The sequence below is a fragment of the Mastigoproctus giganteus genome, chromosome 2, assembly GCF_048544385.1.
Source record: "Mastigoproctus giganteus isolate SK-2022 chromosome 2, ASM4854438v1, whole genome shotgun sequence".
NCBI lineage: Eukaryota > Metazoa > Arthropoda > Arachnida > Uropygi > Thelyphonidae > Mastigoproctus > Mastigoproctus giganteus.
Window position 1 is genome coordinate 21,311,490 of NC_143576.1, and position 27,847 is coordinate 21,339,336.

The window sequence follows — 27,847 nt, forward strand, 5'->3', positions numbered from 1 at the left end:
ATTATTATCAGTAGTTAACTTTTTTATTAGTTATTTAGTTATTTTAACTGAAATTTGTGGGTTGGTCACTCACACACTAGCAGGGCTTTTGTGGATTTATTGGATGATTGTTTTCTACAGCAGCATGTTCTGGAGGCAACTAGAGGGAGTAATACTCTTGATCTGATTATCAGTAGTGATTCTTCATGCATCAAGAATCAGCAAATAAAGCAACCACTAGGTGGCAGTGATCACAGTGTGCTGAAATGGGATTTACTCAAAGAGGTAACTACCATCAAGGGTAGAGGGAAGGGTTTTTGCTTTCGTAAAGGTGACTAGGGTGGTCAGAGACAGTATTTAAATTCTATACGGTGGGACCAACTGATGATGTTACCAACAGAAAATTCAAAATGGGAAGCATTCAAAGAATTAATCTTGGAAGCTACAAGGCTTTTCATACCAACAAAGAAATATTGTTCGAGATTTAGGCCTAAATGAATGTCAGATGAACTAATTAGACATATGACAGAGAAGAAAAATGCATGGGATACATATAAATTAATATGACACAGAAGCCTGCAATAGATATAAGCTGGTCTGTAATCAAGTTATAAAGGAGGTTAGGCAGGCGAAGGCAGATTACGAGAAATCCTTGGCAAGGGATGCCAAGAAAAACAGCAAAGAGTTCTTTACTTATGTAAACTCTAGAAGGAAGGGGATGAATCAGATTGGTCCACTTGATATTGATGGGTCAACTGTTGATGATCCTGCTCAGGTAGCTAACAAACTAAATGAATATTTTGCATCGACATTCACACATGAGGAGTTATTCAGCAAGGGGAATGCCAGAGGTGTATTCAACTCTGGCAGTAATGTAGATAATCTTGTAATAACTGAGAGTAAAGTGGAGGAGAAATTGTTGAAGACAAACATAAGAAAGGCACCTAGGGTGGATGGAATCTGTCCAGTTATATTGAAGGAGGCAGCAAAGGAAGTAAGCAAACCCTAAGCCATAATTCCTTGGACTCAGGGGAGGTACCCATGAACTGGAGATATGCAAATGTGACCCCAATCCACAAAGGAGGACCAAAGGGGGAGACAGGTAATTACAGACCTGTTAGTTTAACTTCGGTTACAGGGAAATTAATGGAGGCACTGGTTAAAGAAGCATTGCTGGATCATCTAGACAAGACTTCAGTTATAACTCGGACATAGCATGGGTTTGTTAAGGGAAAGTCTTGTCTGATTAATTTGATTGGATACTATGATGTAGTCACAAAGGAACTGGATGCAAAGAAGAACTTTGATATCATATATTTGGATCTTAGAAAGGCCTTTGATACTGTTGTACATGGAAGACTGCTGCACAAATTGGAGCAGTGTGAAGGCAAATTGCTGCTGGAGGCAAATTGCTGCTATGGATAAAGGGATGGTTGAGTGCCAGAAGACAGAGTAGTATTCAATGGACACTGCTCTTCATGGACTAATGTTATTAGTGGAGTCCTTCAGGGTTCAGTGTTGGGTCCATTGTTGTTTTCTGTATTTATAAATGTTACTGATGATGGTATATCAGGCTTAATATCCAAGTTTGCAGATGATACGAAGATTGGCAGGGTTGTTAATGACACTAATGACACTACACTGCTGCAGCAGGATCTAGAAAAGTTGAGCAGATGGGCTGAGATGTGGCAAATGAAGTTTAACATTGACAAATGTCAAGTACTACATATGGGAAGCAGTAACCCCAGAGTAACGTATCAACTCTGTAGTACTACAGTGGTAGAGAACAAAAAGGACCTGGGGGTAATTGTGCAGTCAGATATGAAGTTTTCTGAGCAGTGCAGATGGTCTGCAAGAGTAGCTCTTGGTGTCTTGTCAATGATATACAGCAATTTTTGTATCAGGGATAAGGAGGTGATTATCCCCTTGTATAAGGCAATGGTCAGACCACATCTTGAGTACTGCATACAGGTCTGGAGGCCTCATTTTTAGAAGGATGTAGAGCTGTTGGAACGAGTACAGAGATGGGCAACAAGATTAGTGAACAGAACAAAGGGTTGTTCTTACAAAGAAAGGCTTAAGTTTTGAAAATTACAGTGTCTGGAGACTAGGCACCTGCGAGGTAATCTGATTGAGGTGTATAACGCCTTGAATGGTTTGAGCATGCTCAATGCTGATGGGACTCTTCCTCTTGCTCAGAATAATCACCTGAAAGGGCATAAATTCAAATTGAGATAAGTTGGTTGTAGGATAGATGTGCAGAAATTTGTCTTTAGCCAGCAGGTGGTTTATTGCTGGAACAAACTTCCATCTGTCGTAGAAGATGATAGCTTAAATAGATTCAAGGCAGAACTTGACCAACATTTGGAGCAAGGGGATGGGTGAAATAAGTGTTCCTTTTTTTTTTTTTTTTTCGGCTGATGCTTATATAAGCTTGCTTTCTTGCATCATGTGCCCTTGCTAATTCTAATGCTATTAATGGTATTAATATAGGTATTTTGAGTTTGATATCTAAGTTTATTAAAGATAAAGGTGAGCAGGGTGGCTAATTAATTAACCAGGATATGTTACTTTAGGAAGATAGATATAAGTCAAGCAAATGGGCACAGAAAGGCAATTGAGGTTTAGCATCAATAAGTGCAGGGCACTTCATTTGTGTAGCAGCAATCCTGGTATAACATACCATTTAGGTAGCAACAAACCCAAGGTAATTGATAATGAAAAAACCTAGGAAATTGGGCACATGCATGGCGAAATTGAATTGTTTGTCTTTAAAAGGGTTGAGTAAACTAAATGCTGATGGCATCTTGGGGCATAAATTTAATTGTAAAAAAAGGATGCTTGCACCCTTTCCTGAAGGTGACTGAAAAGCTCTATTGAAGTTTAGGAGTGTGCTGTTATTTTACATATCATATATGTGAATCTTGATAGCTTTATTGTGTTTTAATTTTCTAACATTTGGATTTCCAGTTTCATAGGTTTTGTTATTTCTGGTTTTTATGGCTCAAAAATTTTTTAAATACAGGAAAACATATAACTGGTGAGTATGGGCTTGGCACACCCAGGCTCCTGAGCTGTATATCATTATTCTTCTCTTTCTTGGTTTATTCTCCTCTCTCTCTCTCTCTCTCTCTCTCTCTCTCTCTCTCTCTCTCTCTCTCTCTCTCTCTCTCTCTCTCTCACAGGGTAATGCTGGTGCGGCATAAGCCTCAGGCTTTCTTGCACCATATGGCTAATAATAATAACTGTGTAACTTGAAATTAATTAAGGTTTTTTTAATTTTTTAGACCACTGCTTGCTGATATTCATAAATGAAATTCAGACTTACCTGATCACACAGAACTATATCAGTTAAAATAAAATGTATAATTATGTAAAATGACTGAGCAAAGGAAATAAAGTTAGTTCTCTTTATTTTAAAATACAGTTATTTGAAAAATATATGCATTAATTATATTGCTTGTGATTATATATATATCTCCAATTTTATCTTTTCTAGCATTTATTCTCAGATTTTTAATTTCTCAGATATTAATAGCATATAAGTCAAGTTCTCTTCTTTTTTTTTTTTTTTTTTAGGTTCACTACCTCCTTGGTTAGTTAACAAACTGACGCAGATGTTTGCACCAAAGGTTTGTATTATTTATTTTATTTTATTTATTTTTTTTTAGCTGCAGTATTAAATTAGCTAATTCTAACATTTTTGAAAGAAGGAAAATGTATCTACTTTAAAATAGACTTGATTGAAGACATTCTTGTTCACTCTCCTATAAATTTAAGTTATTCTAAATCATCTGAAGATTAATACTTAAATGCTTTTTTAAATTATTCGATCTTTTCAAATCCAAACAAATATATTTATGTAACTCTGACATTTTTGGCTTTACCAGAATATTTTTAAAAATTGTATATCTTTTATGGTTTTATAGGAAGTTTACTATAAAACCAGAGAGAAGTTTGTGATATCTTTTAAAAATATGAATGTGTGTGTGTGCGTGCATGCACGTTTTCAAATACAGACCTATCAAATATATTGATGTTTTGATAGGCTTCAAAGTCATCATTATATGAATCTGCTCATTTTTAACACAGAGGAGAGCATGTGCCAAGCATGTAATCTGCTTTGTTGTTGTTAGTTGGTTTTTAGGAGCATTAGCAACTAAGGCCATATTGCTCCGGGATATGCGGTGGTCATTCTCTGACCTTTCCGCATCCTCTGTATTTGGTGGTGACGGGCTTGAACCCTGGTCTAATCAAGAAGCATGTGCTAAATCTGCTTTGCAGTTAGGCTTTTATTTTAGTATAAGCTAGTGATGGCAGCTCCATTTTCTGTGGTTTGTGCCCTTATGTAGTTTTTCTAAAATGTTTTAGATAACATTGTGTAAAAAGAATACGTGGAATAGGATCAGGGCATGCCTGCCAGGAGTAAAGTTTATGATGTTGTGGAGCAGCTATCATTCTTTAAGGGTGCAAAAGGTGATATTGCTGTACAAAATATTAGCACAACAATATCACCTTTTGATATTGTTGTGCTAATGATATTAAGAATAGGAGATCTGAGCATTTACTTAATGAGTACAGCGCAATATTGAGGAAAAAAATAGTCGTGAATTAGGATTAAATTTGAAAGTGTTAGCAATTCTGTTCAGACATGATAGGAGGGAGTATATGATGAAAGCTTTGTCAATCAATTTGGCCCTGGATAGAATGTGCAAGGTTCATAGGGTAGAATTGTTCCCAGCATGGTCTGTGCCTGTTAATAGGTGAGACTGTTTTTATTGGGATGGTATACATTTAAATAAAGGGATACAAGAATATTTGCTGATGCCGTTGAGGCAGTGTTGAGTTGGAAAACTGCTTGAATAGAGCAATACACTAAATAACAGTTTAAAGGCAGTTGCAAATAGAGACCAAATTGATTCTTGCACTGTGTCTACTGGGACATAGTAGTCTGAGTGAGGTGTTGGAGATTATGAGGTCTGCTGGACGGGGGGGGGGGTGTCTTCGTAGGAAAAGCAAATACATGGGCTGTGTTAGGGTTACTGAAAGCAAAAAACATATGCATGTATACTTGCTTGTACACTAATACTAGGAGTACAGTAAACAAATCTGATGAATTTGAAGCACTGGTTAAGTCAACAAACATGGACATATTAGGGATATCAGAAACATGGAGCAAATGTGACATAAACAATGTGGAATATGAATATGGTGAGTACAATGTGTATAGGAAGGAGAGGCAGGGCAGGAGAGGGTGGAGGAATAATGCTCTTGGTTAAGAAGCACATAGGATCTAAGGCAATGCACCCAGATGATATGGGTGGCCAGTGGAATATTGAGTCATTTTGATGTAACATAAGTACTAGGAAAACTAAATGAGAGTAGGAGTTTGCTATAGGCTAAATGACTGTGATGGGTATAATGAACCACCACACAGACAGGCAGGAAGGGCTAGTAGATTGAAATGTCATATAATGGGGGACTTTAACTATCCAGATATTCATTGGAACTTGTGGGTTGGTCACTCACACGGTAGTAGAAATTTTCTGAATTTATTGGATGACTGCTTTCTACAGTGGCACGTTACAGAGGTAACAAGAGAAAGTAATACTCTTGATCTGATTATCAGTAGTGACTCATCATGTATTAAGAATATCCAGATAAAGGAACCACAGGTAGCAGCGATCATAATATATTGATGTAGGATCCACTTTAAGATATACAACCACTCCCTGGCTAATACTCGAATTATGGAAATTCGACATTACGTAAGTTTTTGCCAGCTGGTGCAAACTTTAAAAAATTGTGCAAACGTATATTGCATCCCCTAGGAATAAATGGAGGTATTGTGAAAATATCTTAAGCTATTTATCTCTCTAAAAGGTTATTTTTATAATGGAAATTGCACTACACTTTCATCATTATCATATATTCCGTTATAAGAATCAATTTTAAATGCCTTTGTGATATTTTTCTAAAACACATTTCTGGAGGTCATTACCATAAAAAAATAAAAACAATTTGCACCTTCCGATTTATTGGGCTTTTCTCGTAGCGCAATCTATTATAAACAGATAGTAAACTCGATTTTATTGCATTTGCAATAATACTGGTAACTGGAATTCTGTGGGTTTTTATGTTACAGTATTATGGCGAAATGAGTTCTCCCTTCACTGAAATATTCAATCATATAAAAAACATAAATAAATTTTCAGAATCTTCTCTTCATTCCTATTTACTTATTACAATGGTGAAGGGAAAGGGACCAATGGAAAGTGCAAGTGCTGGCAGTGCTAGGAAACGAAACAAAATTGATTTAGAAATGAAGATGATTAATTAAGAAGTACAAAGCAGGAAAAAGTTTGTCATCTATTGCACAGAATTAGGTCTCACTGCTTCAACAGTGAATATTATTTTAAGGGACAGTGCATGTATAAAAGAACATGTTAAAGGATCGACACATTTAAGATCAACAGTGATCACAAAAAGCATTCAGGTGCTATATCAAAGATGGAAAAGCTATTAATAATATGGATGGAAAATCAGATTTAGAAGTGAGTGCCCCTGAGTCTAATGGCCATTCAAGTAAAAGCAAGAAGTATTTATGAAGATATTAAGGATAAGTACAGTGAACCCCAAGTCAAGTTCGTAGAAAGCCATGGGTGCTATAATAGGTTCAAACATAATGCTGGTTTTCACAACGTTAAAGTATACTTCCACAGCGCAATTCTTGTCAGCTGGAGAATTAATTCTGGCAATGATGCCCAAAAGGTAAAACTTGCTGATGTTATGCCTGACTCCTCTCTCTTTTTGTAATTTTATACACTTTTGTAATTTTTCCTGCCCATGAGATAAAAAAAATTGAATAAATAATTCCAGTGCTTTTTTTGGGATGGTACGCAACCGTATGGTGTACTGTCATCTTTATTAACAGTGACTTTGGATGCAGTACACTTCGAAATTTGTAATATTCTGTAAACTTTTTTCACATGTTTACCTACTATTCAAATAAGCTTAATGTTATTTAACTAAATTTGCATTTTTCACTGTCTATTGTTAAGATATTTTCTATATAAAACTTTATAACCATTTTTAGAATTTTGAATTACTCATTCGGACTTCTGTTTAACAAACTCCTTTTATAGCAAAATTTTTTAAATTCCCCTTGGAAATTACATTTAAAATAGTTTCCGTTGAGCGAAGAAAATTTTCATATAACAATCGGCTTAGGAGAGACTTAACTGGGTACACACTGTTCGCACTTCTGGCCTTCAGGCAATTTAGGAAATTAGTGCTGCTGCTAAGCAAGAATTGAGAGAGCTAAAGGGATTACCATTCTACAACTTAGGGGCACCTGGTCAAATCTATCCAACTACCTGTCCCACATACAGAGAAGTTGCCTTGGTCAACAGTGAGCAGATCAAGGGGGTATTCCCAGTGGGCTCTGGCCCACCTTCTACTGCAGTGGTGTCCAACTTTTTCTCGTACTGGGGCCATATTCAAAGTTATATTTCTATTGGGGGGCCACACTGAGTGATTCAAGAAAAATTAGCGCATTACATTTTCCACATCTTGTTACATGTAAAAGGAAGTTTCTGTTTCCATATTACGTTTTTTATTTTCCGGCTATATATAAATAATGCAAATTCCCAACACTTTTATGTGTAACAAATCTATGTCACTAATTTATTTTTTAGATTTTATTAAAATTATAAAAATATGACTTCCTTTTGTTTTTCAAAAAAGTACCTTACTTTAGCCTTTAAATGCTCACTTTAGAAAATTTACAACCTAAAAGATCACTGCTTATGATGAATATAAGGTAAATAAATAAAAATAATGATACACCTAAAATTGAAAATATTTGAAAATTTTATTAAGTATACTACATGATTACATTTACTAAACAAAACATTTAATGAGAAAATATTTTTGATAATTAGCAAAATTTAAAATGCTGTAGTCACTTTCCACTCGGGCCGTAGGTTGGACCCCACTGTGAATCAACTGTAAGTGCTCTGTTTGAGACTTTTACCCCAACAAATAATCATCTGTTATTTCGTGGAAGTGCGTTATCCACATTTTTCCATAAATTTTGCCTATCTCTGTTTACATGGTCGCAATAGCTGAATATCCAAATGACAATGACACTTTGGACAGTTAAAAAAAAAGAAAAGAAAAGAAAAAAATTCAAATTTTAGAACTAGTGATAATATCGATGATGAGAGAAGGAAAATAAGGACAGCGAAGGTATTAAACCTTCTAAACATAAAAATGTTGGAATTTGGTGAGAGTGAAGTTAGAAAATTGCCAATTAGACTTCAGTTAAATGAAAGAGATGCAATTTGTGGATTTCCAGAATAACTAATCGAAAAGACGGTTTTGGAAAAATTGAAGAGCATTTGATGAATGCTCTGAGTACGATACCAATTTCATTAAGTGAATGTGAATGAGGATTTTCACAAATGAATCTGATCGTCAGCCCAACCAGAGCTTCGTTGATGACAAAAGCAATTTCTTCACTACTATTTCTTAAATGGTAGGCCCACCGGAGTCCTTGGATAGGAATGCAAAGAAAAATAGCAAAGAATTCTTTGCTTATCATTAGAAGGAAAGGGATGAAAAATATTGGCACACTAGATACGAATGGTACAAATTAAATATTCTCTATTCTGCAGTCATGCTTGAAGAAGTTTTTTTGGGATTGGAACACCAGAAGTTTGTTTGTTTGTTTGTTATTTGGTTTTTAGGAGCATTAGCAACTAAGGCCATATTGCTCCGGGGATATGCGGTCGTCATTCCCTGACCTTTCCGCATCCTCCGTATTTGGTGGGCATTGGCTTGAACCCCGGTCTAATCAAGAAGTGTGTGCTATGCACTGCTGCTCCTGCCCACCTGGCTACGGAGGCGCCACACCAGAAGTACACAAAGTTATAACAGGAAGCTAAATGTCTATCCAGTTAACTTAAAAGAAGCAGAAAAAGAGTTTAGCAAACCCTTGGCTATAATTATGAGAGCATTTTTGATTCAGGAGAAGTTCCTATAGATTGGAGGTGTGCAGATGAAACATGGGCACTTATAAACCTGTAAGCTTGACTTTAGTTCTAGGGAAAATACTGGAATCAGTGGTTAAAGAAGTATTCCAGGATTATCTCAATAGTAATTCTATTCCTGTTGAGATAATCCTGGTCAGACAACAATTGATCACCCCCTTTTTAAGGAGTGATCTTGTCTGACCAATCTGATTAGCTACTGTGATGCAGTAACATACAAATTGGATACAAACAATTTTGAAATTATATATTTAGTTATCTGTAAAGCTTTTGACACTGATGCACCAAAAGTTTCCTGTACAAATTTGAGCATTATGCCATTAGAGGCAAATTTCACATATGCTGACTATGTCAAGCTCCTTATTAGGATATTGCCATCTGACTCGGCAGCTGAAACCACTAAGCAAATCAATAGGAAACTATAGGACATGGCTGACTACCTTAATGCATTCAACCTCCAAATTAACCCCCTGAACTCGGCACAAATCATTTTTTCACTAAAGGGCAGCCCAACAATGTTGGATCCTGTGCTCAATGGCTCCTCAGTTCCAAGTTTTCAAACGCACAAAGATCTGGGGGTCATTTTCGACTCCAAGCTATCCTTCAACAAACATGTTAACCTCGTACATTCGAGGCTGACTTCACTACATTGGGCTGCCAAGCAACAGCTGCTCCACACCTGGTAAAAAGATACATCGTATCAAACCTATACCCAACAGTACTATATGCTTCAGAGATATGGGCCTCAGCTGCTGAACCCAATCTTAAAAAGATATTTGCTGCAGAATTCTGGCTGTTAAAATGGGCCAGCATCAAACTCCACCTTCCCCCAGCTCTCAGAACTACACAGTTAGCAACAACAAACAATACAGGAGGGCAATCCTTGTTGAACTGCAAATATACAACCGTGCTTTTGCCTTCCAATAATCTTGATGTATATCATGTAACATGTTTTTCTCATGTGTATCTCTTTTGTAAATATGTGTTGTAAACTCTGGCACCACCATGCCTTGACGGGACTAATTGTATGTATGTCATGCTGCAATTAAAGATTCTATTCTATTCTATTTAAAGTTATTGCTGTGGATAAAGGGATGGTTGAGAGGCAGAAGACTGACCTGGTTATAAATAGGCACTGCTCTTAGTGAACTAATGTTATTAGTGGAGTCCCTCAGACTCATAGCTAGGCCCTTACTGTTTACAATACTGCTGAAGGAATATCAGGCTTAATATGTAATTTTGCAGATGATACAGAGGTGGGCAAGGTGGTTAATGATAGGAATCAAGGCCTACTACTACAGCAAGGCCTAGAAAAATTAGGCAGATGGGCTGATAAGTGGCAGTTGAGGTTTGACATTAAGGGCAAAGTACTGCATATGGATAGCAGTAATCCCAGAATAACATGGCAATTGGGTGGTACCACGCTCAAGGTGGTGGAGAATGAGAGAAACCTAGGGGCAAAAGACCTAGAGGTAGTTATACATTCTAACATGAAGTCCTATGAGCAGTGCAGATAGGCTGCTAGAAGAGCCCATGGGGTTCTGTCAGTGATATACAGGAATTGGCATTAGCATTAGTAGAGGCATATGATGCAAGAAAGCAAGCTTATGCAGCATCAGCCAAAAAAAAAAAAAAAAACACTTCCATTTCACCCCTCTGTTCGTTCGAAATACCTGTCCAGCTGAGCCTTAAATTTATTTAGGCTATCAACTTCCACAACAAGGGATGGAAGTCTGTTCCACCAACCAACTACCCGCTGGCTAAAGGCAAATTTACGCACATCTCTCCTACATCTCTGTCTTTCCTCAATCTGAATTTATGCCCTCTCAGGTGATTATTCTGAGCAAGAGGAAGAATCCCATCAGCATTGAGCATGCTCAAACCATTCAAGACGTTATACACCTCTATCAGATCACCTCGCCGGTGCCTAGTCTCCAGACACTGTAATTTGAAAAACTTTGCAAATTAGACATGTTGTTAGAGAGGATGGACAGATGAAGCTTTATAAGCTTGCTTTCTTGCATCATTTGCTTACTATTACTTTTTTTTTTATTAAGAAAATCCCAAAACAAGAGGTATTAGAACCTATGGTACTTAGTAGTGTGCAGGGACTGAAGGTTGAGAAGATGAAAGAAGATACTTGTGAGAGAGAGAGAGAGAGAGAGAGAGAGAGAGAGAGAGAGAGAGAGAGAGAGAGAGAGAGAGAGAGTGAGTGAGTGGGGAATTATAGAAGCCAGTTCAGAAGAACAGTACCCAATGAAGTATCCATAGAAAAGACATGCAGCAGAAACAGAATATCTATGAGACAGAGAGTGTAGAAACTGTTAGAGATGAGTTATTAATTAACCCAAACACCCTCTTTTGAATGGAATCTAGAAGTCTGAGAGAAGTTTTAGGGGCACCGCTCTAGATGTTCACACATCTAGAGCAGTGATTTTCCATGGTAGGGTGGATTTGCAATTTGTACAGAGTGAACAGCTGTTTGAAAGAAAAGTAATGTCAAGAGCAAAAGAGAAAATCCAGTTTTTTAGATGCAGATGAAGCAATATTTGCAATATGCTTATTCCAAGGAAGATTAGAAGTTAGGGTAATCCCCAGTAGAGATATATGATCTTCCCTAGAAATCAGAGTGTCGTCGGAGATAAGCATAGGAGTAGAATCCTTTTTTAGCATTAGCAAAGGCACATGATGCAAGAAAGCAAGCTTTCTTTAGCATCAGCCAAAAAAAAACCAAAAAAAAATCCCTTATTTCACCCATCCACTTGCTCCAAATGTTTATCAAGTTCTTCCTTGAATCTATTTAAGCTATCAATTTCTACAATGACAGATGGAAGTTTGTTACAGCAATCAATCACTCACTGGCTAAAGGCAAATTTCCGCACATAAGATAGGACTGAGTTCTAGAATGATGGAAATCAACTAAGTTATCTTTGTCCCACTACAGAATTACCTGGAGATCAGCATTTAAGAAATTGGTAGTGGATATTCAAGAAGTTGCAGCTGTTTGTGCAGGGCAAGGTTTCTCAAACTGGAAGGTGGAATGCAATGTGGTATCATCTGCAAAACTATGGACAGGATTTCTGGTCAGTGAAAGAGTATCATTAATATACAAGAGGAAAAGAGTGGGAGAAAGAACTAAACCTTGAAGAACATCAGAATTAGTGAAGTTAGAAGACAGAGAGCCATCTACCATCATCTGCAGTGAGTGGTCAGAAAGAAAACTGGACACCCAATTACAAAAAAACTGTTGGCAGGCCATAAGATAGAAGCTTATTTAGAAGATCTTTATGCCAAACATGATCAAAAGTCTTTGAAATGTCAAGAGCAAACTGCTTGAGTTTCACCAAACTTATCTATTAAATTTTACCCACAGATGGGTAACATAAGCCATTATAACACCAGTGGATTGATACTGACAGAAACCATATTGGCAATTGTTGATCAGATGGAATGTTTAAAAATAGTTTAGCAGTTGGTGGTTAATGGATTTCTCAATTACTTTAGAAAGAGTAGAGGTAAGTGCAATGGGACAATAATTGGATGGGAGGGATTTGTCACCCTTTTTTTAGGAACTGACTGGATATGAGCAAATTTCCAAGCAGAAGGGAAAACACCTTTGGAATAAGAAAGTGAAAAAGGCGACACAGAACAGGATTAAGTTCAGGAGCACAGATTTGAGAACAAGTGCAGAAATACCATCAGTACCTGGAGCTTTCTTAGCATTAAGATTGTTCAAAATCCTTCTGACGTCTTTTGATGGAAGACCACAAGAGGCATTGAATGGAGTGCTCTGGGAACGGTAGGAAGTGATTTACCAAGATCATCAATACTTGAGTTGGAAGGTATTTCCATCCATGGCTGAAGTGGTAATGGAACCATCTGATCTTGCCAGAGATAGGAATAGAGATGGGCAAATGTTGTGGCCAGCAGCTTTGGAAAGACACCAGAATGCTCTACTACAATTTGTACAAGAAGCAAGTTTTTTAATCTTGGCCTGTTTGAAATCTAGTTTGGACCAATAACTACTTTACTATTATTACTATAAGTAATAATAGTAATAATAATTATTATTTGCTCTTTAAAATAATATTGGGAATGTTTAGCTTTCCTGAAGATTGATTTGTTTTCCACAAGTATCCCTTTTTCTCTACATGTATCAGGTTTGACACCTTATACATTTAGAGAAATATTATATTATGCTCTAGTGAATTGTAATGCAGTGTACATTTATTTGCTTGTCTGGAGCATTCAAGTGTATGTATTTGTTTTAAACTACAGTTTTACTGGTTCAACAGATAGCACCATTTATTCCAACAAACAGCATCTTTTATTTCAGATCACTAAAACTGCCTGCACTTTTTATTTTTCAGTAATACTGAACAGACATGCATGGCCATCTAGTTGAATTTCTCTATGAATCTCCTTTATTTGAATTTATATGAATCTCCTGTATCCTTTCGAAGTTTGAAAGGATAAGAAATAACAGGAAAGGATAATTATGTAATAAGTCAAATACTTTGTAAATCTTTTAAATAATCAAGATAATATTGAGTAGATTATTATCATTATAATTCGGATTACCATGTGTTCAAATCTCAAAACTGGAAGATAAACTAAACCTGGCTTCATTAAATACAGATAATCTTTTTTGGAAGTTATTGTTAAAATTGAAAATTCTTTCAGAATTTTAGATGCTAGTTAGTTCCTTGTAATAAAGAATAAACAGTATTCATTCTACTCTTTACAGATAATATAGAGTAAAAAGCTTGGTTATCTAGAATGGCTAGGGAACAGGATCTTAGGTTATCCAGATATGTTGGCTATCTGAATTTTGAAAACTATTGTATACAGCTAAGCCTTAATAAAATATCCAATAGCTGGAACATGAATTCCGTATGTACATGAATTCTGTATGTACAAGAAGGGGCACTTGAAAAGTTCGTGGGCTGAGTATGAAAGGGTAGTGGTACCGTGTTAAAAATTTTTGTACTTAATGTACACTGAGTGGACAGAAATCATGGGAATACCTACCTAGTAATGGGTCGGCCCACCTTTCACCTGGATAAGGGCAGTCACACAGCGAGGAATTGAGTCCACTAGTTCATGAAAGCATTCCACGGGTATTTCCATCCGTACTTGCTGCACCACTGTCATTATTCTTTCGCATTCCTGGGTGGAGGATCCAAAGCTCTAATGGACCTTTCCACAGTATCCCAAAGATGCTCCACAGGGTTCATGTCTGATGAACTGGGAGGCCATTCCATGGTGGTAAAATCTGCGGAATGCTTGTCAAACCATGTTCTAGTCGCCGTGGCTCTGTGGGGAGGTGCATTGTCCTGCTGGAAGAGTTCATTGCCATGTGGATGCACGATGACCGTGAAGGGATGCAGATGGTTTGTAAGGATGGACACATAACCTGGACCATTCAGAGATGCATCTAGACATACCAGGGGTCCCAACGTGTGCCAGCATAGCTTCATGCAGTTTCCGCCAGATACGCACCCTCCTGTCTGCTCGAAATAACTGGAAATAGGACTCATCGGACCAGGAGACCCATCTGCAATCATCTAAGGTCCAGTGCCGATGTTCTTTTGCCTATTTGAGGCATAGAGTCAGTCCTGTTTCATAGTGTTAGCAGTGTGGGGACTCTGGTGGGTCAGCAGCTCCAACCTATTGCGGCTAATGATCGCCTGATGGTAGTAGTAGTAGCAGTGGCATTTGATGCAAGAAAGCAAGTGTATGAGCTTATGCAGCATCAGCCAAAAAAAAAAAATCACACCATTCCCTCCAAATGCCTGTCCAGTTCTTCCTTAAATTTATTCAACCTATGTGTCCACAACGACACATGGAAGTTTGTTCCAGAAATTAACCACTCGCTGGCTAAAGGCAAATTTCCGCACATCTAATCTACATCTGTCTTTTCATAATTTGAATTTATGCCCCCTTAGGTTCGTAATCTGAACAAGTGGAAGGATCCCATTAGAATTCAGTGTGCTCAACCCATTCAAGGCCTTATATACCTCAATCAGATCACCGCGCAGGTGCCTAGTCTCCAGCCACTGCAATTTGCAGAACTTAAGCCTCTCTTGGTAAGAGGATCCCTTCATTCCCCTCACTAATCTTGTTGCCCTTCTCTGTACACACTCAAGTAAATCTACATCATTCCTAAAATGAGGCCTCCAGACCTGTACGCAGTACTCAAGGCATGGCCTGACCATTGCCTTATACAGAGAGATAATCACCTCCTTTTCCCTGCTAGCAAAATTCCTATATATCATTGACAAAACCCCATGACCTGCCCTGGCAGCCTGTCTGCATTGCTCAGAAAACTTCATATCTGACTGGACAATTACTCCCAGGTCTTTTTCATTTTCTACCACCTTAAGTGTAGTACCACACAGTTGGTACGTTTCTCTAGGGTTACTTCTACCCATATGCAGTACTTTGCATTTGTCAAGGTTAAACTTCAGTTGCCACTTCTTAACCCATCTGCCCAAATTATCTAGATCCTGTTGCAGTAGCACACTGCCATTACTGTCATTAACAACACTGCCAACCTTTGTATCATCTGCAAACTTCGACATTAAGCCTTCATCAATATCATTGATAAATATACAAAACAACAATGGACCTAACACCAAACCCTGTGGGACTCCACTAATAACATTATTCCAAGAAGAGCAGCACCCATTGATTATCACCCTCTGTCTTCTCCCACTTAACCATCCTTTTATCCATTGTAGCAACTTACCCTTAATACCATTCTGCTCCAATTTGTACAATAGTCTTCCATGCACAACAGTGTCAAAAGCTTTCCTGAAATCCAAATATATGATATCAAAATTATTTTTTCGTCTTGGTGGAGACATTTCTGGCACTTCCCTTGTTGAAGTCAGCAGTAATTTGTGCCACTGTCGCTCTCTGGTTGGCTGAAACAATGTGAGACAGAAGTCGATGGCCACATTCATCTACCACCTTTCTCCACCCACAGTGCTGTCCACAATGAGATGTTATTCTGGAAATAGTGTATTCCTGATACACTCTTGATACTGTCAAACGGGGATACCACAATTTCTGTACCACCTCTGCAATAGAGTGATCTATGCGTCTGACATCTACTATTGTCCCTCTTTCAAAGTCGGTTAACTTGCAACATTTATCCATACTGACACGGAATTACCGTCTACCTGAATGCAGTGTTGTTATGTACCTATATACCTGCCAAGTAATGGGTCCGTCTGCTAGCGAGAGGGGTAACAGCGTCATGTTGCCCAGAAATCAGGTATCCCATGAATTCTGTCATTTCAGTGTATAACACTTCAAATAGTAACCTGCCAAATTTCATGTAGTTTCACTAATGTCTTTTTTTAATTACAAGTCCTGAAGTCAACAAAGTTGTGTGAATGAGGAAAGATGCTCTATAAGCTTGCTTTATTGAATCATTTGCCACTACCAGGGGCTCACATCTGGTGAGTATGGGCTTGGCACACCCAGGGTCCTGAGCTGGATATCATCATTCTTCTCTTTTTTGATGATTCCCTTCTCTCTCTCTCTCTCTCTCTCTCTCTCTCTCTCTCTCTCTCTCTCTCGGGGTTCGAGCCCGTCACCACCAAATACGGAACATGCGGAAAGGTCAGGGAATGACCACCGCACCGGAGCAATATGGCCTTAGTTGCTAATGCTCCTAAAAAACCAAATAACAACAACAACAACTCTCTCTCTCTCTCCACAGAAATTTATAAAATTTGTAAACTTAGAAATTTATTTTTGGCTGGTGCAGCAAAAGCCTCAGGCTTCCTTGCATCATATGGCTAATTGTAATAATAATAATAAATCAGTTAGTGTGCAGTAAGCCAAAGGCAATTTTGGTGAAGGGGGTCGGTATGTAGCAGTTAAAAGGTATGGTCAGCAGGTGATCTAGAGGTAAAAGATGAAAGAGTTCCGTTGTGTGGGAAACAATGTGAGTTACTGGCGTATGGGGAGAGAAAGTTTAAAAGAATAACACCGTGATTAGTCAGGTTAAGGATATGGTTACAACATTGGGGGGATGCTCTTTCTTGTTCCACAGTTGCAGAATTTAAACAAGGGAGGGAGAACCTGAAAGACCTGCAGTATTCATTGCTCTAGAAGTTGTTGATAGTGTGCACAATCCAGTGATGAGTGACAGTTCAGTACATTGCCAGTGTCTTGGGTATCTCATCTGAATGTGTGTACTACATAATAATAGAGGTTCATGCTGTGAAAAAGGTGTCCGCACAATGGGTTTCAAAGTTGTTGACAGCAAATAAAAAATTCACAAGTTGTCAAGGCAAATGAACATTTGCATCATTTTCAAGCAGATCCAGCAAATTACTTGCAAAGTTTGTGACCATGGATGAGATGTGGGTCCATTACAAAGGAGCAGTCCAGATAGTGTAAAATAGTTTTTCTCCCCCCTACCCTTCCAAAGAAAGCAAGTCAGTTCCTTCTTCTGGCAAGTTGATAGCATCAGGTTTTTGGGATGCTGATGGAGTGTTTCCAGTGGATTACCTTCAGAAAGGCCAGATAGTTGCAGGGTCATATTACACAGGCCGTGTAAGGTGTTTGCATGAAAACATCAAAGACAAATGTCGAGGAAAACTCAGCAAAGGAGGACAATGCACCTGCTCACAAGTATGTCATAGTATGTCTAGTATTTCAGAGCTACACTTTTCATACTAGACAAGACACTTGTCTAGTATGAAAAGTGTGGCTATGAAATCGTGGACTATTCTGCATATTCACAAGATTTAGCACTACTGGACTTTCACCTATATCCTAATTTGAAAAAATACTTGCTAGCATCAATTTTCCAACTGACAGCGATGCCATTGCTGCAGTGGAAGCATTCCTGGAAGCCCAAGAGAAAACTTTCTTTGCAGCTGGATTCAATGCATTGCAGCATTGGTGGCAAAAGTGTATTAAATCCAAAGGGGACTATGCTGAAAAGTAACATTTTACCAGATTCCTCAAATAACCCTTCATATGAACTTCTCAAATGTCCCTCATATTTAGAGTGTAATAAGATAATCCTACTGGTTAGAATAATAATAATAATGATACTTGTGTATATATGATACTGTTCCAATTTTTGCTGAAAAAGGGTATGCCTGTACTCAAGCCCATTACACAACTCTACCTTACTGGTCTCAGAAGATTTTAGAACCAGAGAATTCTGTGCCATAATATTGTAAGTATGCAAACAAACATTAAATTATCTTACTGACTCATTGTGGTTGTAATCTCTCTCAATTATTTTCAAGATCTCGAGTCTTTGTTTAAGTTAACACAATGCTACCATTTTTCTCCACTTTGACATATATAAGTTTTAGGAACCATTTTCCAAGGATGTTGAAAATATTTATATGGTATTTATTAATATTAATAAACAAAACAGCAAGACAACAAGCTTTCATAGCATAAAGAAAATGTTTACTAGAATCACTGGTATCATTCATCATCTATGAATAAACAAGAAATTCTGAGTGGTTATATAATTAAATACCATTATTGTTGCTGTTGTTGTTATTAATATTATTTTTATTGTTGTTATATTATTTCTCCCTGATGTGGGGGTCCCACCCCGTGACTGGTACTGCTACCAAGTGCACAGGGTGGTTGTGTTGTTGTTGTTTTTTGTTATTTTATTATTTTTATTATTACAGTAGACTCTTGATAATTCAAACATTGAAAAATTGAATCTCTTTATTTCAAACTACAACAATCACCCTATCAAAACCTCCATAGTATAATAATGCTTTAAAATTCTTGTTAACTTGATAACTGAAATTTTGAGATTGGGTCCTGTAAAACTAATGTTCTTTACACCAAAAAATAATATTCTTAATTCTTTTGTCATGGAATCCAGTACCACAGGCCCCTTTTTCATTTATTCTTAATTCTGTTTTTGGGCTAAATCTCAGCAAAAGTAGGCAGAGAGCATGTCAGTGGTATGTTTATTACATCACTTCACAAGACTGCCACACACCCTCTCTCACATTGAATCACCTTGAAAAAAATCATGTGATCATCTCTTGTTGGTCAATTTCTGATATGAAATATATTGTTGTAATAATTCTTCTTGTTTAGGATGAGTTGCTTTGGTAGTTTATGAGTGCTAAGGTAAAAGTTACAGACCCTAGTTTAAAGTTAATGTATCTAGTTACAGGGAAGCTTACTTTCTCTGTACCAGAATAGATGGTGATCTGCATTGCTTGTAAACAGCTTCACATTAAGGGTTCCTTTGTGATTTTCTCTTCCTATCTGTTTCAACTGTTGACATCCTCTGGTAGTTTATTTGTGGTCCTATGTGGTTTAAGACAAGTAGTCACATTACCTTCTGTCTTCCATATGAGATTTTCAGCAGTTGATTTTGGGTATCCCACTCTATGTAAACCTCCGTAGTCTACTACAGAGTAGTCAAGAGCAGGAGTGCAGTAGCACACGCTCTTTGAGTAGATCGGGGTTCAAGCCCCTGACTGCTAAATATGGCCGATCTGCCAATCTGCACTGGACCAGCGTGGCAGATTGTGGTCCATTTCCCTCAGCATGAATCATTGAGGAGGCTTCCATCCTGCATTGGTTTGATAATGGCTGCAGTTTACCTTTTTTTTTATCCCGCTCTTTCTGCCAAATGGATCTGCTATGTGGCAATACAGCTCTTCTGAAGGAATCTAGGTCCTTTCTCATCCTATTCTGTTCTCTCTGTCATTGAGTGTGCATGCCTCTATGTATCCTACTTTTAACTGGTACTAGCCACCTATCTCTCATGTGACATGTGGAATTAATCATTACTTCCCATGGGTGAGATGCCCCAATGCACATTAGAGTATAATGTGTGTTTGTGAAATTTATTCTGTTCCTATAGATGCCAAGACACACATCATTTAATGTCTGATGTAGTTGTCCAGCAGGCTGGCTTTCAGATTCAGCATATATACACTTCAAAGTACAGCTAACAACATCCAGTGACAAACACAATCTAGCACCTTAACTAAGACACAATGCATCCATTCCAGAATAACAGAGAATGATACAGAATGTATGCATATAGAACAAAGGACAGATAACGTCAGAGAATATGGTATAATTTAGTTTGGATGGCATAGTGCTCTCTCTCTCTCTCTCTCTCTCTCTCTCTCTCTCTCTCTCTCTCTCTCTCCTCCCTTCTCCAAGTCATGGGGCTAATAGAAATGGTTAGATTAGCACAAAATGGCCAACCACTGCTAAAATTTGTAGTGGTGAAACTCAATGCCACAGTAACAATAAACACTGCTTGTATGACTCCATATTTCTTAGTTGTATGGCATTCAAGTCTGGGAGGACTAAAAAAAAAATTAAACAGTTCTCCAACTTTTTTTGGTGAAATATACTATAAACCAAATGGCAACATATCAGAGGTTTAATGAACAAAGCCCTTCACACTAATGGATGAAAATGCTGCACTGATGGGAGGATTGAGGTTTGGCTTCATCGAACATTGTATGACGAATGTATCAAGACAACCCAGGCACATCAATTAAAGGACACGTAAGTTGATATAAATGAAGTTTAATGAGACATACTATTATCTTAATAAGCCATACCAATTTGATGACTATCTAGCCATATTAACTTAAAGTTTCTGCTGGCTGAGGCAATAAAAATATGCATAGCTCATTTCAGGACTTATAGTTGAAAAAGAACAAATCTTGCACTGTTATTGATGAATGACATAAAGGAACTTGATGCAAAGAATAATTTTGATGATATATATTTGGATCTTAGAAAGGCTTTTGATACTGTTGCACATGGAAGACTGCTGCACAAATTGGAGCAGTGTGCCAATGTAGGCAAATCGCTGCTATGAATAAAGGGATGGTTGAGTGGGAGAAGACAGAAAGTGGTAATCAATGAACACTGCTCTTCGTGGACTAATGTTATTAGTGGAGTTCCCCAGGGTTCAGTATTGGGTCCATTGTTGTTTTCTGTAATTATTAATGATATTGATGATGGTTGTTTGTTATTTGGTTTTTAGGAGCATTAGCAACTAAAGCCATATTGCTTCGGGGATATGCGGTGGTCATTCTCTGACCTTTCCGCATCCTCCGTATTTGGTGGTGACAGGTTCGAACCCCGGTCTAATTGATGATGGTATATGAGGCTTAATATCCAAGTTTGCAGACGATACGAAGGTTGGCAGGGTTGTTAATGATACTAATGACAGTATGCTGCTGCAACAGGATCTAGAAAAGTTGAGCAGATGGGCTGAGAGGTGGCAACTGAAGTTTAACATTGACAAATGTAAAGTACTGCATATGGGAAGCAGTAACCACAGAGTAATGTATCAACTGTGCGGTACTACACTAACAACATCATTCCCTTATGAGTAACCAGAACACTTGGAAATTTACCCCCCCCCCAGGGTTTGGCGCATTATAGCCATAGCTGCTGATGCGCCAATAAAAACTCAATCAAATCAAATCAAATCAACCCCCCCCCCCTTTTGAGTTGTGCCACTATTGCACCAACAAACACTCGAAATTTGTGACTTGAGTCTCCTAAAGATGGAAAGTAATTAGGATAAAGAACAAAAAAAAAAAAAAAAAAAAAAAAAATTAAACAACAGCTTTTTTTATATTCATAAACTCAGGAACATGTATGAACTACATTTTAATCTTTGAGAACATAATTGTGGTAAAGCATAAATAAGAACAAGAAGTTAGTACGTAATTATTGGTCTACAAACAAGCAAAATGGAAGAATTTAGTCATTCTTAGGAAACTTTTAATCCTTCTGTAAATTAAATTTTAGACTTATAAAAGCCGGCATGACATTTGGGAATTGTGTTATTGTTCAACAAACAATATTGTTAGTTGACCAATATTGTTTGTTCACTGTGCTTCTATTTCGAAATCGGAATGGAAATCTTGTAGGCTTTTTTCAATTCGAAATCTACAAATGACCAAAGGTTTTCTTAATTTACTAGCTTTAACATTAACTGATTTATAATCATCCTGTTTGTATGATATTTTATAAAAGAAAAAGTATAGATGCTGCTTCTCTACTTTAAAGATAGCAATATCATTAAAGTCGAATTTTACTTCATCAGTATTTTTATTAAATTTCATAGAAGTGCGTTGTGCCAAATCTTTCAGGTCGTAAAAATTGCAATGACTCATCTCTGTCACCTTGAAAGGTTTTCCTATCTTTCTGGCAGTTCTAGCTAATGAACCATATTGTGATGGGACAAATACAGGACCAGACTTTAGCGATCTTTTAATATTTCTCTATAATAATAAGGTGCCTCCGTAGCCAGGTGGGCAGGAGCAGCAGTGCATAGCACACGCTTCTTGATTAGACCGGAGTTCAAGCCCGTGACCACCAAATACGGAGGTGCGGGAAGGTCAGGGAATGACCACCGCATATCCCTGGAGCAATATGGCCTTAGTTGCTAATGCTCCTAAAAACCAAATAACAAACATCTATAATAATGAGTGTGCACAGTCACCCTCGTTTTGCATATGACCTACAATAAGAAATTTGTGCGTACTGGTTTTGATTCGAAAGTTTGCCGCAGCATACAAATAGGTTGTTATAATAAATTTTTAGTACAATAGTGGCTCAACTAAAATAATGCCAACTGATATTATAAGCAAAGGTTGAATTACACTCCAATACTGGCACAACTCAAAAAAGGATCACTGTTGCACACAGACTGCGCTCCATTCAGTCCCAAGGTTGGGGCACACTGAAGAAGTGCCACTGTTGATGCTTCTCGATGCAATAAAAACTCAGATAGCATAATGACACTTGTGTCACCTAGTGAGGTAATATTGAACTCACTTTGTACTGTTATTGCATAAATGTAGAGTCCACTATCCCAACCTCTTTAGTTGTATTATCTCAAAAATTAATAGTTTTGAGTCGTGGCACTATTGCAACCAGTGAGCGATATAATCCTTAAAAGGAGACTGGCATACATAAGTACATGAAATATTAAATTGTTGTATAAAACAGTAGCTTAATTAACTCAGTTATGTGACACTATACAATTTATTCACACGATATTTATGAACAGATTTAGAGGCATTAATAAAACAACTTAGTGAGAGGAACAAAAGGGTACTCTTACCAGAAATGACTTCAGTTGTGAAAACTGCAGTATTTGGAGACTAGGCACCTGTGAGGAGGTCTGACTAGTGTTCAAGACTTTTAAATGGGCTACATAAGCTCAATACTGATAGAACCCTTCCTCTTGTTCAGACTACACATATGAGGGGGGATTAAATTCAAACTAAGGAGGATGGTTGCTGTTGCTGGACAGTCAAGCAAAACTTTGCCTTTAGCAAGTAGGAAGTTAGAATAAATCAAGGAAAAAACTATTATTGGGAATGGAGAGGTAAAATGGGAAGTACTTTTTTTATAACTTATTATATATGCAAGATTGCTTTCGTGCATCATTGCCACTATTCATACAGAAATGCAGTAAATGAAATGCAATTAAACAATTAAAAATTTCTTGTAATAACATTGTTGCAGGCCCCTTATCACCTTGCCCATCTGCACCTTGGTCCAGTAAATCCACTCTCTATGACAAATAAACTTTTAAACCTTAAAGATGCAATTTCTTAAAACACTTGCTTTAATAGTAAAATGCATGGAATTATACAAAGTAACAGCCCCTCTCCAAACACTATACCCAATTTTGATCAAAATTGGGTTGAGTTTTCTTGTTTAGTTAGATAAACTTAACTATTTTACTTAGGATAATGGACCTATACGTGTCAGTACTACCACCGGTCCTGAGAAAATTATTTTTTATTGGACCAGCCTGCCTTAATCCATTGAGAGTTCGTACTCACCTCATCTGCGTTCGAATGGATCACCTGATTGGGGAGCGTACGTCACTATTTAGGATGATCGTTAAACCTCTGAACAAACTGAAGTTAACATTGAAACCAAAGAGAGAAAGATTACAGAAAAATTGGAATCAATGAACTCATACCATAAGCATATATATAGCGGCATTTAAGAATTACTTATGTAGTAAATTTAGTAAAGTTTATTTACAGTGTATATATCAAAGCACAGTTTTTTTTTCTATTTTCGAATAGATCTTTTGCATTAAAAATTATCAACAGCAATGAATAAACTCGAAAGTTCTTTATCAAAAGTTAAATCAAGTAAAGGGGCTGTATCTTTAATCTTCATAGAGTGAAATTCAGTAATTTTTTTCGAGTACTACTAATGAAAAGATTTACGCTGTGAAGCAATCTAAAATTCACTAATTTGAAGGAAAAAAACCTATTATGATCGACTCGCAATGTAATGCATAACTAACTAATTAAATACTGTCGCCTGGTTATATTAGCGCAATGGCACAAATGACAATGAGCAAATGGTTTTTGTTGATGTTCACATTTTGCTGAGATGATGGCATTCCCCGCTCATTCTGGAACAAATAAGCAGATCACGAATTCGTGACAGTTATCACTTTTCATACTATGTAATATTTTAAATATTTTCCAAGTACTTAAAAGCAGTTTTATATTTATTTACAATTATAAAAATGTATTTTCAGTAAACGGTAGCAAAAAAGTTTTTGTCTGCTTCTTATGAAGAAATATTATTGAGATAGGTGTTTGTTTTGTTCAACGGATTAAACTAACCTAGTGTGTTACTCGAAGAATTGTTCTAGAGTTGTGTATATTGAAAACTAGGAATCTGCGTTCTGGGGAGAGGGAGTGTTAAAATACTGCACGTACAGTAAGTAGAAATGTTATGTATTCTAAATTCAGCATACCACGGAAAATATTCTATGCTAATACTTGAGAAGAACTACCGAATCAAAGATATCACCAGTTTAGTACATCAAATGAGGTATGTAACATTATTATCCATTAAATTATAATAAAACATTTTAACAACTGTGAAATGCTGACAGTGGGAGAGAATGAAAAGGACCTGGGGGTAATTGTGCAGGCAGATATGAAGTTTTCTGAGCAGTGCAGATGCTCTGCAAGAGTAGCTCATGGTGTCTTGTCAATGTTATACAGGAATTTTTCTAACAGGGATAAAGAGGTGATTATCCCCTTGTATTCTTCTCTTTCTTGGTGATTCCCTTCTATTTCTGACTCTCTCTCTCTCTCTCTCTCTCTCTCTCTCTCTCACACACGCACGCACACACACACACACACACACACACACACACACACACACACACACACACACACACACACACACACACACACACACACACACAAGGGTAGCTCAGGAATTTTTTTTTTTTTTTTTTGGCTGGTGTAGCAAAAGCCTCAGGCTTCCTTGCATCATATGACTAATAATAATAATAATAATAATAAGGTAATGGTCAGGCCACACCTTGAGTACTGTATACAGGTCTGGAGGCCTCATTTTAAGAAGGATGTAGAGATGCTGGAACGAGTACAGAGAAGGGCAACAAGATTAGTGAATGGAACAAAGGGTTGTTCTTATGAAGAAAGGCTTAAGTTTTGCAAATTACAGTGCCTGGAGACTAGGCACCTGCGAGGTGATCTGATTGAGGTGTATAAAACCTTGAATGGTTTGAGCATGCTCAATGCTGATGGGATTCTTCCTCTTGCTCAGAATAAGATTGCCTGAGAGGGCATAAATTCAAATTGTGGAAAGACAGTTGTAGGATAGATGTGTGGAAGTTTGCCTTTAGCCAGTGGGTGATTGATTGCTGGAACAAACATCCATCTGTTGTTGTAGAAGTTGATAGCTTAAACAGATTCAAGACAGAACTAAACAAACATTTGGAGTGAGTGGATGGGTGAAATGAGAAGGTTTTTTTTGGCTGATGCTATATAAGCTTGCTTTCTTGCATCATGTGCCTATGCTAATGACAAACAAAATAATCCTATATTTCATATTCTAGTTCTGCAGCACTGCCTGTCAGTAATTTTTTTTTTGAAATTCTCATAAGCAAGTTCTCATGTAGTATTATTCCTATTACTACTACTTGTTTTAATTTTTGCATTTAAGTTTTTTCATCATGTAAGCTTTACATAGTCTTATATTTTCCATACTTTAAATAAAGCCAACTTTTGTGAAATTTTTGTAAAAATTTCTCTACCAGTTGCAGATGTTAAGTAATGTAATCAGTTGCAGATTATAGGCCTATATTTATAATCAGAACTGTATAAAAATTTGATCATAGGATGTAGCAATTTTGAAGAACTGTAAGAAGTGTTCAGTTTTTTTTTTTTTTTTTTTTGCAGATGACAAAGAAATTGTATAAAGCATGCCATGGTTATGAGAAATGGAAGAAGAAGCACAATCCAAAATGTAAACCATGGCTGTTTCCTGAGCAGATGACTCTTCCAAAGATAAAACTAGAAGACTGTGTTAAAAATCAATTTCTTGGTTCTACAGAGTCTATAGATGAAAGCGGAATAGAAGAAAATTCTTTTAAGACTGGAGACTTTTTTGATGATGATGAGTAACTTCAATGATAAAAGCCAAATATGAACTGAAATATTAAGTCTTTCTCTAGTTAATTTTAATCTTGGCTTTTACTTTTTGATTTTACTTTAGTCTTGACTGTGATTTAAAATTGTGATAGCGATATATCTGAATTTAAATGTATGCCTCTTACATTTAGTCAGCTACCTTTCTTAGGATAGTCATTTTAACTTTGGAGCATTCCAGTTTTTTGTAGTGTTGTCTGTAATTCAACAAGTGTTTATTTAACACTAGCCAAAACATTATCACTTAAATAGGAAAGGTTCCTGCACAAAGAATCTTTTCTAGAAGTATTATTTAATATGACATTAATATTTAATTTATGTATGATTTGTATTTTTCATACCCCTCTTTTATTGGTTTAACCTGGAAAGACAGAATGTATTTTTTTTTTTTTTTTTTGGTGCTAATGGGCACTCAGTGTGTTTGCTGGATGGCAGTAGGACCTACTGGTGCTCATAAAAAAATACACTCTGTACAAAGTGATTTTAGTAATTATATAGTAAAAAATAGAAATTGTGCATAAAGATCTTTAATGTTGAACTTTAGAGAGAAGCATATTTACCAAAGGATGCTGTTATGTTCAGTAGATAGTCATTTTTTCTTGTTGAGTGCTTCCAAACTGTTGCTTTACACCCCTGATCTTTAAGTACCCAATATTTCTTTGAAGAAATGTGAAGTATCCTTTTTATTTTCTAAGATTTAACTAAAAATGTACCGTGTATGTTGTTCAAATTTCAAAATGTTTTTTGTTTTTAAAAATCCTGACAGCAGTCAGAACTTTTTAATAGGTCAGTTAAGTTTGTCACGCACAGTCATAAACATTTTCCACAACTCTGATATGGAATTTTTTTATATTTCATAGTTATAAACCTATGGGTAATGTTGTCTTGTGCAGCAACCTTTGCTATAATTTTAATATTTATTAGATAACCTAAAAACGTTTGTTTAAATTAGTACTTTCAGCTATATAAGAACCAACAGTGGTAGTGACTTTTTACTTTATCAGTATGATCTGTTTTATTTGTTATGTACTTATTTACTTTAAACCATATGGTGCTACCACTACAAATGTTCACAATGAAAATCTACTGCTCAATATTCACAATCATATTCTGAAAGAGAGATGAAAAAAAAACAAACTAATATCTTGTATATTTTATGGGGTTCCTAGAAAGCATATGTTGGATTTTGTTGCCTTTCCAACAAAAATATGTTTCTGATATGCAAAAGCACATCTGACTACTTGCAATGTGTATGTGTGTGTGTGTGTGTGTGTATATATATATATATACATATATAGAAAATAA

At 36.8% G+C, this 27,847-nt stretch overlaps 1 protein-coding gene across 1 annotated transcript in view; it reads left to right on the forward strand.

Moving 5' to 3' along the window:
* The window catches only part of LOC150089207 (START domain-containing protein 10-like), an 86,384-nt gene extending 59,097 nt beyond the window's left edge, over window positions 1-27,287 (forward strand). The window contains exons 5-6 of the mRNA XM_090390373.1: window positions 3,559-3,611; window positions 26,294-27,287. Coding sequence (XP_090246499.1) covers window positions 3,559-3,611; window positions 26,294-26,518 — 278 coding nt within the window. The 3' untranslated portion in view covers window positions 26,519-27,287. The remainder of the gene's footprint in view (window positions 1-3,558; window positions 3,612-26,293) is intronic.
* Window positions 27,288-27,847: the final 560 nt, after the last annotated feature.